Source organism: Chelonus insularis, unplaced genomic scaffold (assembly GCF_013357705.1).
Source record: "Chelonus insularis isolate UGA/USDA-ARS -01 unplaced genomic scaffold, ASM1335770v1 contig_168_pilon, whole genome shotgun sequence".
In the NCBI taxonomy this organism is placed as follows: Eukaryota; Metazoa; Arthropoda; class Insecta; order Hymenoptera; family Braconidae; genus Chelonus; species Chelonus insularis.
Genome location: NW_023276407.1, coordinates 61,890 through 74,917, shown reverse-complemented (window position 1 = coordinate 74,917; position 13,028 = coordinate 61,890). Strand labels below are relative to the sequence as shown.

The window sequence follows — 13,028 nt, the reverse complement described above, 5'->3', positions numbered from 1 at the left end:
TTCGTTGAATAATAGGGCTGGGCTGAAATCAGAAAAATTCCCGGAGTTGACTTTACGCCCTCGTGTTGTGCGGTAGAAGGCCAAAGCTCGATATCAATTGAAATTGAGTAGATAACAGGGAAACTGTTCGAAAAATGATAATTTACAGGGATGCACTACAAAAAAGGAGCCTTAGGGCACCAAGAAATGTACAAATTTTAGAATCATCTGTTCTGAGGAAGACAGAGCATAGAATATATCTATCTCCGTCTTATTTGTCAGAGAAATCTGCGAGTTCGAACAATAGACAAGCAAGCTCAGCCCCCACCCTCTATTGCCAAGCCTGAAGCTTATGATATGTAAACGTAAACAAAATAAATGAAAATATTCTGGCTTTTTAGTCAGAGCGTTCGATATTTATTTCACCAAACGGTGTTCGATTTAAATTACGGCATAATTTTTTTTATTTAAATTGCATGTAATTGCAATTTTATCATGCCAAAAATAAGTTTTAAATTTTAATTTTTATGTAAAATTATTTTTCAATTAATCGATGACAAATGAGAACATATTTGAACAGGGCCATGAACCTTTTTTTGTACAAATAAATTGATAATAGGCTTTTCTTAACAACTCATTCACAATAAAAAATAGTTTAAACAATCCACAGCGAGTTCCGACCGAATTAGAATTTTAATGAAAAAAAAAGGAAAAACAAAATTGGCTATAACTGGGATCGAACCCTAATCGGTAAAATAAAAGTTCGGTGTTCGAACCACAGAGCTAACACATCATTTCTGACATTGTGTTTATGTTTATAAATGATATAATGCAGGCTTGAGTACGAAGGGTGAGGATATAGTTTTGCCGGCGAAGTGCCGGAACTCTCCGTGGATTGTTTCAATTACTTCTAAATATTTCTAAATTGTTTAGAAAAAAGGTACGTTCATATAGCTGTACTAAATAAAGTGTTTATAACTCTGTTCATATGTTTTCCGTCTCGGCGTCGATAAATTACATAAATAATTGAGAAAAAAAAATCAAATCGTTAGTAAGAATTCATTTTGGCATGTTAATATTATAATTACATGCAAATCTAACAAATAAAATAGAAAAAAACAAGTGGTTACGATTGGGATCGAACCCTGCCCGTTAAAATAGAACTCTGACGCTCTAACCACATGGCCAGCATAATCTCGATATTGAGTTTATTTGTATTTATTTTTACACTACATGCTTGGATACGCCGACTTGGAATTGAGATTTCTTATTAACATTTATACCTAATAAAAATGATAATAATGGATGATTATATGTATTTTAAGTTATTTTCATAACATAATTTTCCATTACTGTCAAGTAAAGATTGTTGTAATGAAATATTTTCGATATTAGTTAATTATTCTTAATAATGTCCCCTGTAAAAAATAATATTTATTTGCTATCACTATGTAGCAACTATTATTTATTATTTTATTTTTTTTTTTTAATATTCAACGATGATGTTCAGTTGCTATTGATGGTCATGTGTGGTTAAATAAATTTACTAATATATTATATTAATTAAGTTCATAATAATTATGAAAAACGTGTACATAGTCTGAATAAAGACAATATTTTTTTTCTCAAATAATAAATATTTTTATATTTCTAGGGCTTTATTGGCCCTACAAGTGAAAAATTTTTTGGCATATGCATCTAATAAATATTTAGATGCATCATCTGTCCGTATTAATTTTGCATCTTCATGAGCATGTGACGTACTTGGTTCTGAAAACGAAAATTCAACATATAATTGCAATATAAAAATCAAATACATACTAGTAGCTTTTTAGGTAAAAAATTTTTTAGTATATTAATGAATATTTTTAAATCATCAAACAACTCTTACCATTTGGATCCAATATGGGACAGCTCTCTGCATCAGTTTTCTTTCTTTGTCAACGAATATTTTATAAACGCACATGTTTAGGATTGAATAAACTATATGAAAGCTTGATAAAAAAACTAGGTCTGAGCACATCTTGTCTGTGCTTACACGACGAACTTCCCATCAGTAATTGTTTATAACAAATTTAAATCAATGTTTGCTGAAAACATCCAAATCCATGTGATATATACATTACTTAATCAATAAATACAATTTTTTATTGTTTATAACAAATTCATATTGTTATCAATAATGCATGTTTGATAAAAGTTATATTTAGCTGTGAACAATAATGTCTAGTTAAGGCTGGGCTTTACTAACCTCAAATCACCTCAAATTTTTCTCGTCAAACTGTGCATTTTTTATTTGTTTTTTTCATGTAAAAAATATTCAGGAATATGTAGAAAAGTGGTATACACATCGGAAAACAAAGATTTATAGTACAAGTGTAATAATAATCGTAGAATAAATAACTGTTCAGTGAATTTTGAGGTGTCATGGCGGATGCACTTGTCATGAGCCCTTCACTGAAAAGTTATTTATTCTACGATTATTATTACACTGGTACGAAAAATCTTTGTTTTCCGATGTGTATGCCACTTTTCTAAATATTCCTAAATACTTTTTACATGAAAAAAACAAATAAAAAATGCACAGTTTGACGAGAAAAATTTGAGGTGATTTGAGGGTAGTAAAGCCCAGCCTTAATACTGACTTCATTTTCGAATAAAATTGTTATTCTTTCGCTTAAAAGTATTTTAGATAGTTAATTTTCTCTTTCATTTATTTTTAGTTTTTTTGTTAAAAAAAAAACCGCTTAACTGAATATGTTCAAATTCCTTTCAAATCTTCTTTATGTTAACATCTTTCAAATAAATTTTTGTTGAAGTTGATATCTCAATTGAAAACAAAAAAAATGCTGACATACGCACATACGTACATACACACATCATTCTAAAAATTGGTCAGTACGTTGCAAATATAATGAAACGTGGAGATATGATGAAAATTCAAATTTCACTAATCGACCCAATTTCAATAACTTCCCAATCGGAAGTTAAAAATTTTCAGCATACCACGACGTGAATGTATTCGTAAAACGAAAAAAAATACGCACCCAAGATTATGACCTGGATAATCAACTAATGTCTTTTATGCGGTGACCCAAAGATTTAGTGAAATTTTTTTCCTAATCCATTAATATGATAACAAATATTTTTTCAAATCTTGACCAACTGGACATTTTTTTTTCATATGAGGAATAGATTCATATAGGAAAAAGATTATGTTTATTCAAAATTTATTAAATATTCAATCTTCTCAATAAGAGGCATAGATGAAGTATGATGATTTATCATTCGCTAAATTTATTTAAATAAATACCCACACAGTCATATGATGTGTATTGAATTGGTAAAATTCAGGTAATTGATAAATATTGTAAAATAAAATGAAAAACATATTGTGAAATACAAACATAGCCTTATTGAAAACTGCCAATGTTTTTTTGCAGTTCACGCCTGTTAATTTCAATATGCATAGTAAATAATGATTTCTTTATTTAATTTTTTTTTATCATTTACAAGCTGTTTAACACCGTCGGATACATTTTTTTAAAATTTGCATTGCAATTCAATTTTTATCTGACGTTGATTTTGTTTTTTAAAATTAAAATTAAATTACTTTTTTTATTAAATTATTTCATCAAATTATTATAAATAATGAACGAAAATAAAAATCAATGTCAAAAGTATAAATAATAATGTATAGTAAATATGAAGAATGTAAAAATAATCCTACGCTAAAATGTATGAAGAAAATATATTTTGTATTTATGTAAGAATTTGCTGATCAATTGTATTCGCGAATATATTCTCATATATTCAATTTTATTTAAATATATTAAAATACATTTTAGCTCAAAATATATACGGTAAATTTTTATATAAATTAAGAATTTTAGTTCTTAGGATCTATGGTATCCAGTGATGAGGCTAGTCATTTGAGTTCCTCTTGTTATGTTTGACTTGCATGCAGTTCTTCTCAAGTTACATGATGTTATTTATTGAATTAAGAAGAAACAAATTTTTATAAATTAATCATTGACAAATAAGAAACAATTAATAATAAAAAATGTATCCATTGATAAATACATACAAAAAAAATTAAAATTTGATAAGATTAATATGATGGAGTAAATAATTACAATGAAAAATAGCTACACCAAAATCTCTTTCTGAATTAGGATACGCAGGAACTTTCTCACTAAATAATTATATGTATACTGTATTACATTGTTAATGATTTGATGAAAATTAATACTTGCAAAAACTATAGAGTTATGTAACTTATTATCTAGAAAGTATATTTATCAAAATTTTTATTTATAGTTAACAAGGATTCCTGGAATTGTGGGATGCATCGACGGAACATATGTACCGATTCATACTCCAGCAGGCAGACATCGCCAAATTCATACAAATTGTCATGACCAGACGTCGCTCACACTTCAGGCTATCTGTGATGCTAAAAGGTGGTTTATAGATTGTTTCGCAGGTCCATCAAGTCGATACCACGACTCAAAGATTTTTAAATTATCATTTATTTATCCAGTAGTACATAATCTCGGTAATAATTATCATTTTTTAAGGGATGCTGCCTATGGAATAACGAACAATGTGCTGACACCATATAAAAATTATGGAAATCTTACTAGGCAACAAATAGTTTCTAATAATGAATTAAGCAAAGCTGGAGTAAAAATAGAAAACAATTTCGGATTATTAAAAAGTCAATATAGACATTTTGTTAGCTTTGATTTAAAGAAAGTTGAAAAAACTGCAAATTTTATACTGTGCTGTTGTGTCTTACATAATTTGGCGTTAAAAGATGATGATAGTAATATTTTGAGAAATATTGATCTTCGAAGGAATATAAATAATTACGGCAATAATAATAATATTAATATACATAATAATCTATTAAGATTGCGAAGAATTCGAGGTCAGATAAAGCATAATAATATTGCAGCTTTATTGTAAATATATTTTTAGTTAATTTATGTATGTATGAATTAGTATTAAGTTATGCTACATTCCATATTTAATTTTTCCTTTACTATAATTGGCTATTTATAATTAAAAGATTAAAATATTATTAAATAATCAATATAATGGTAGTTTTAAATTTCAAATTAATTCTAAGTTTTAATGTATTTTTAATTTTGCAAAAACAATTAATTCTAATAAAATTAATATTAACAATAAAAAACCAATGTAATAGTTAAATAGTTTTTTATTCATGTTATTTATAACAAAACCTACAAAATAAATTGTCTTATCAAACATTCGTTTTAAATAATGAACGTTTGTATGCCCCGTTTTTGAATTTTTATACTTCGGAACTTTTCGGGTTAGTTCGGAGTTACTCGGCTCTGCACTGTGCAGGCCGTGTAGCAGCCAAAAACGCTGTTAGTATGAGAACTTAGTTCCCAGAATCCCCTCTAGAGGTTAATGGTTAAAAACAAATATACATATATCAACAACAAGATATGTAGATATCGTGAAGAAAAATATTATATCACTGAACCAGTTTACAATACTTTATTTGAAAAAAAATATTGTCTTTATTCAGACTATGTACACGTTTTTCATAATTATTATGAACTTAATTAATATAATATATTATTAAATTTATTTAACCACACATGACTATCAATAGCAACTGAACATCATCGTTGAATATTAAAAAAAATAAATAAAATAATAAATAATAGTTGCTACATCGTGATAGCAAATAAATATTATTTTTTACAGGGGACATTATTAAGAATAATTAACTAATATCGAAAATATTTCATTACAACAATCTTTACTTGACAGTAATGAAAAATTATGTTAAAAACAATATTGTACTGCTCAAAATAATAAAAAGTCATAACAAGCAAATCATCATTATTAATGACTATTAAACGTTATTTTTTATCATGCTATATTATTTCATACACTACCTAATAGGTAGTAATAACGAAAAAGTGCCTTCCATAATATTTAATTATTGTAATGATACATTATTGTATTCAATATGATTGTCTAATTAATTTCGAATGTAGATTGTTTTTATAAATTATCTTAAACAGTATTCAATTACTTTTATTCATGTTTATTGAATAAAAAAAAATGAATTAATTTACCATTAACAATTAGTGTTTATTAATTTCAATACTTAAATATATTTTTTTGTAGATTTTAATTAATTTTTAACTCTAAAATTAAATTATTATTAATAGCATTTTATTTATAATAATAATTATTGATCATTTAAATAAGTTGAAAAAAGTTTTAAAAAAATTATTTGTAAGTATGACGCAGAGCAGTGGATGCAATGATACATACACGATCTTTCGACGTTAAAACCATTTCTCTTGTACAGGAATTAAATGGGTAACTACTAGGAACACCTCCGAAACTTCTCCACGTCCTGCTGGACCCCCTAAATTCTTTTATGGAGTTAAACCTCCGAATTCGTTTAGGCTGAAAGTGTTGCTAAAGGTGCTAAATTGGGACATACAAAAGAGGTTCAGCAGCAAAATTAGAGACGAATTCTGACTTGGAATATTACCTTTGTTACTCATTGAAAGAATGTAAAGTTTACCTCTTCTAATATCATTAGATGGTAAAAATATATTTTCTAAATAATTAAATTAAAAATGAACATTGCTCTCCAAAGTATTTTTACTTCCCAATAATGGAAATGTTCTCTAAAACATACATATAAATGTGTTGTTATAACAATTGAATGTATACATTCAATCTTTGTATGTATCTTCACAAAGGCGTAATAGTTTGATATGTCACTTTCTTATTTTTAATCTTTATTGAAAATTGTTGACTTTACATCAATCTAATGTCGTTGAGTTATTTAATATTTTCTTTTTTTTCAGTTATTTAGGTCATTGAAAGTAAAGATTCAAAAATCGTTTTTATGGTCTATCAATATAAATTATTGACATAAAATATTTGAGTAGTTCAATTGAATCGCTTGAATATAAATATACCGCATAAAAATTTATTTACAATTTCACAAGATATTTTTGTCCTACATCGTATGCTTCATTAATAATTTCTATGACATTTCTAATCGAATATAATATCAAAGATAATAAATGTAGGTTTCAAAAACCTTTTTTTTTAGTGCACTCGTAATAATACGTGATTTTGATGAATGTTTTAGTAAGTTTTCATGACTCGGTTAAAGCTGAAAATATAAAAAATTGTCTTTTATTTAGTTCATGCAAAGACAAGTTGAATGGCTGTCTATGGACCAAAGCTAGTAGAATTAGTAGTAGTAGATATCGGAGTAATAGTCAGACCTTGATTCAAAGTTGAAAACATGGTAACGGGCTTGATTCGGGCAGCATTCAGAGGATCTCCTATGAAAAGGCGTTCCAGTATCTGAATATATTCCAATTAAAAAGTCGGAGCTTCGTTACACTCGACCCTTTGCCCATTTCTATCTTTTTTTTTTCTCATTTTTCCCCTTTCCAGAACGATGTGCATACGTCTCTCCAGAATAGTTGGTTCCCCGTGGCGTCACTTCCCCTTTTTACTTCTGGCTCTTTACATTTTTTTTCTTTTCTTCAGCCTCCAGCGAGATGGCATTACGTTAATGCCTCCACAATCTTTATCATTGCGACCAACTGTTTCTCCGGCAATTACTCTCGTTTTTTCTAAAGAATTAACAACACAGTATCTTCTTCTCAGCAATAAAAGAATTATTCAAGTCAAAGAGAAAAAAAAAAATTATAAACCCATAAAATCAAGCGATTATTATCAATGAATAAAAGTCACAAAGTCAGTCATGTTAAGCTTTATATTTTATCTGAATAAAATACGCGAGCGTGCCCAAGTATCTTTGAAGAGTCTGTATTTTCCTTAAACTTACACGCAACAATGCATAGTACCCATTTGAGGCGTATGGGTATTACGAAATCTCTCTTAACACTCACTGCTTCACCATAAGAATCCCCTGATGGTTGAAAGTGTCACGCTCAAACCTTCAACATTTTGACGAATCAAAAAACAAGGGCTGGAAAGAATGAGGAAAAAAATCATGAGATCGTGTACGCACGTAAATTATTGAAAACATTATTTTTAGCATTTTTTTCTTTTGTTTTAAAGAATTAATTAATGAGAAAAGTGTGATTGAATGAATTCAAGTGGTGTAATTTTGATACTCTTGTATAGAATAAAATTATGTGATGGATTCAATTACTTTCAGTTCAATAACACTGCTGGTAATCCGCGTGGCAGAAAAGTGGCCACTTGACTTGTATCAGTTTCACCCAATTAGTTCTCCAATGAAAGCAATGGCGCGTGGCAGTTCTATTTTAACTATTATATACAGTATCTATTATTCTAAAATTTATGTAAACATGTATAATCAATTAAATTGATGGTATTTTTATTCAATTATTAATTTTAATCATCTCAGTAGATATTATTTATTAATTATCTACAATTATTTTGGTATTATTAATATTGATATTGTGATCGCAAAGTAAACTTAATAAAATATAAGCATATTATAAGATTCAATTCAGATCTCACGATTAATCAATCAGTCAAAATTATAATTCTACATTAAATTGCTCAGTAAAATTCATTTTTGTGCGTTTGCTACTCATTAAGTTTTTCTCTAAAATAAATTAAAATATACATAAAAAAATTATCTTTGTTTACCTTACTATCAAAATCGTCTAAAAGATTGAATTATTTTTAACAATTTTTCTATGGATCAATTTATAATTTTAAAGTTGAATAAATCAATTTTAAACCAACATTCCACTTATTATTTACGAATTCAATAATTCTCTTAAGGTTTAATATTTTTATCAAAATAACATTTAAATATTTGAACATTTATTAAAAGTTGAAACTATCTAATAATTTAATTAAAGGTTTTTTTTTATATTTCATATCAAATTATGTCATTTGACTTTTTTTTTTGTTTCAGAACAAAATTTATGCAATCAATTTGTTGTTCTGTACTTCGCTTAATATGCTAATTAATGGAGTAATTAATTATTAAAGAGTGGATTTGTTTTTGTGTGAATTATATACATCTTTCTTGAAAACTAAAAATACAATACAATAGAAATTGCACAGATCAATTACCTTTTTGACCAGGTGAACTCAACTAAAAAATAGATAATTACATATTTACATGCAGACTTAATGAGTTTTTGTAAAAATTTTCACACGGGTTAAAGTGGACAACCATGAACATAAGTCACATTACGAAATAGTGCAGCGGCGGTAGAAAGAAAAGCTGCAGTTGATGCTGATGTTGGTACTGGTGGTGGTGGTGGAGGTGGTGGTTGATGGGTCGAACCCGCAGTTTGTGAATAAGTGGGACAATAAGCTTCAATATTGGTGTGATGAAGTCCAACACCACGTACTAAAAGTTCTTTTTCTACCGTCGCTTGATGTCTCAGTTGTTCTAATCTCAATTGGTTTTGTCGTTTCCATTTAGTTCTAAAACAATTAAAAAAATAAATTAATCCATCTATTTATCAGATAATTAAAAGCAAAAGTTGTGAATTTAAAGAATGAGCAACACTGACCTTCTATTTTGATACCAAGTTTTAACTTGAGTTTCTGATAATGACAGAGCATCAGCGACATCACTGCGATCTGCTACGCTGAGATATTTCTGACACCGAAATTTTCGCTCTAAATAAGCCAACTGAGCATGAGTAAATGCTGTGCGTCTTCTGCGTGGTTTTCGACCAGTTGGTGCACCTCCAGACGGTCCACAAGATTTAGTTGAACTAGTAGGTCCTGGTGATGGTGATAATAATGGAGTTGGGCTGCTTAATCTCGTACATGGACTACTTCCAGGATCTATCGTGTCTTCGGAATCTGAATGGAGGGCTGAGTCATCTTCTGAATCATCTAATTGTTTCATCTCTTTTACCATAGTTTAAAAATATTATCTTAAAAATTAATTTAATTTATTTATATTAAATTGTAACTTGTTTAGATAAAAATAAAATTGAACAAAAATGTATTTTATTTATCAAATTATTACTAAATATATAAGCTAAATTGTTACTCAAAATACGTGTCAGCGAAATTTCTAAAAAATGTATCTTGCCAATAAAATTCATTTATTGTAACATTTGAGTAATTTTTTTTATTATTGCAAATCATTTCAAAGGAGTTTATTTTAATTAATTTCTGATATTTATTGGCAATCCGATGGAATTTGCTGATAATAAATTAAAATGAACTTTACTAAAATGAATTTATAATCAAGTATTATAAATTTAGAGAATAATTTTTTAGAAATGAGTAAATTATATTTTATTAGACTATCTTTTTAAACTAAATATTTTGTTGAAAGAATAAAAATGAGCTGTATTCATACTCGTTTATTTTTTGTCAATTGTTAATGTACTAATTAGCTAATTTTTGAGTTAAAATAATTCTCTTTGTAAAATATTATTATTCTACTGATGAATAGCATAAAATGATTGACTTCCCAGGCTATTTTATCAGTATCTTGTGTATTTATAAAGAACATGAGTCTCGTTAACGGACAGCAATAACGCGATTTCGACAACGAGATTTGTCACAGCAGGATATGCACTCTCACCGGAGAAATCGAGTAGTTAACAAGCCCTAACGAATCTGTCCACACCTCGAGCCATCTGTATACAATTCGTATGGAATTACTTTTTGATGGGTTTCACAACCCCCTTGAATTTGTAAATCTCCCATTCAGTAGAATCCTCGACGCTTTCTGTGGCAATTAAATAATACCACTGCGCTACAGGGGACTGTGTAACGAGCTACCCTGTACAGAGGCACGCGACTTTGATTTTTTTTAATATTCTATGCGTTTCTGACTACTTTAAGTGTCGACCAATTAAACAAATATTCTTCAGGATTGTCAATAAAGGGCAATAAATGATAATAAATGAATTTTAATAAAAATTTACCTTGAACTCGTTCTGCAAGAACATCTCCTAGTAAATCTCGGATGAGAAAAGATTTATGTTCTTGCATCATGTTACAATTAATCCCAATCACTAATTGACAACGAAAAAATCAAATTAAAAATATGTATAAAGATTATGGTGAATGAAATTACAACAGGTCACGTTAAAAGAAAAATTGCTGTCAAGTAAATGAAACTTCAATCAAATAATGTACTAAATTATTAATCACCACCGGTAAAAATTCACGAAAATGAACATAAATGATAGAATAACGTATTGAGTTTCATGCTTTTTTTTAGACGCACAACGTATTTCTGCGTGATCACTACCGCTTTTATGACCACCGGACCAGTCTTGAACGTTCTGCACCTTTTTCAGAGATGAGGGAATCACTCACACTCTATTCTCCCTTTTTCATCCCCTCAAATTAATCCGCCCGTTTATTTTGAACGGTGTTTCTAATACTCGCGCGATTTCGCAGCCATTTTGGGGGTGGAGGCACAGTGTCTGTTGTGGTAGATACCGAGAGTTGCTATTCGTAGATCTAAGCATTGCAGAGGGGTTGAAATAGGGGTTGCAAGTACTAGGGATTGGTTGAACCTTTGCTAAAGCTCAGTGGATTGGTCTTGAATTCCAGAGGCATGATAACGGTGGGGTAAGTAATGTAAAATATTTCTAAAGAGATTGGGAAAGGGAAACAGTAGTTAGATGCCACAAAAGTTATATCTCCGCAATTAATCACAAGTCAGAAAATTTTTTTTTTATATTCTTAGATTTGCATTATTTTTTAATTAACCTTTAAAAACAACTTTTTATATTTCATATTATCCTTGATATTTCTTTTCGTTACTGTTTTTTTCAAACATTGTTTTGTTTGTTTAAAGTCTGTAAAATTTTCAGAATCATTTATAACAATGTAAACGTAATAAAGAACCACTGAAAACATCTGTTCCTTCATTTATGAAATTTTCGGAGTTGAAATAATTTCTACAAGAGGGTCGGTGAGAAACACTTGTCAGTAGTTTGCAAACTCTCGGTCAACAAGGATTGGGCTATGATCGTAAATATGTATGATACACTTTCACCCTTATATTTTGCATTCTCTCATCCATCTCGTCCATCTCATCCTCATCCTCTCCGGCGCCCTGTTAGTCTATTCAATGTGCACTACTTATCTTCTACATGCACATATGCGAGTCTCCATAAATATATGTACAAACCTCACTCGCTTCTATATCAGTTTTGTGAGCGTGTATTCAAGCTCACAGAATGCTTCAAAAATAAAAATAATCGTGATTATATTCACCAATTCATATAGTTTGTGAATTTATGCAGCTTCAATAAAAAATTTCCTATCCATAAAATCCACCATACTGCAAAATTTTTCCTAAAATAACAAAGTTTATTAATTTGAAATGATTAAAGATTTCCATAATAATTAAACAATAAATAATTTAAATTCTTAATTAATGATTATTATTATTATGACTATGATTATTATTTTTATTAATGCAGATAAAAAACATGGAATTAATATAGAATAAAACGTGTTATTGCATAAAATTTGAAAGACTAGCGCGTGCGTAAGTGGCTACGTAATGTCATCATGTCATTACAATTCATAGTAGAGCATCGTCAGGTTGAAAGCAAACATTTATAAGAGAAAAAGAGAAGAAAGACTGAGAAAATAAACGAAAAACCAGACATCTTTTCCTAACGTGATTTTTGAAATTCATTAAAAATTAACGTATGCACAAAATTAATTCAAGAGCTGGCAAAGCGGCTAGGACTCAGTTCGAATTAAAGTAAAAGAGCTCGTGAACTGCGCAAATTCAAATGAATTTTAATATAACCAATCTTCGAGAATTTTCTCTCTTCTTTATGTGAACAAGTCTCGATGTCTTTTTTTCGTACTGAATTTATGAATTTTTATACGCTCATTAAAAACTTGTGTAAGAGATATAATATTTTACATTTTCCAAGCACTTGTAGAGCTTATCAAATTTTATTTTAATATAGCAACCCTTGACCTGAGGATAAAAAATCTTTTATTAAATATTTTTTTCCTTTTTTCTTTTTTTTTTTTGTAGTAAAAAGTGTGTTGATTACCTTGAT

General features: G+C 28.7%; 1 protein-coding gene across 1 annotated transcript; it reads right to left on the bottom strand.

Moving 5' to 3' along the window:
• Nucleotides 1–9,173: 9,173 nt before the first annotated feature.
• LOC118064200 (homeobox protein GBX-1) lies at nucleotides 9,174–11,319 on the bottom strand. The gene is made up of 3 exons (XM_035078630.1): nucleotides 10,914–11,319; nucleotides 9,534–9,864; nucleotides 9,174–9,444 (listed from the first exon to the last, which is right to left on the bottom strand). Exons 1-3 carry the CDS (start codon nucleotides 10,981–10,983, stop codon nucleotides 9,174–9,176), a joined length of 672 nt encoding a protein of 223 aa, XP_034934521.1. The 5' UTR covers nucleotides 10,984–11,319.
• Between the last annotated feature and the right edge of the window lie 1,709 nt (nucleotides 11,320–13,028).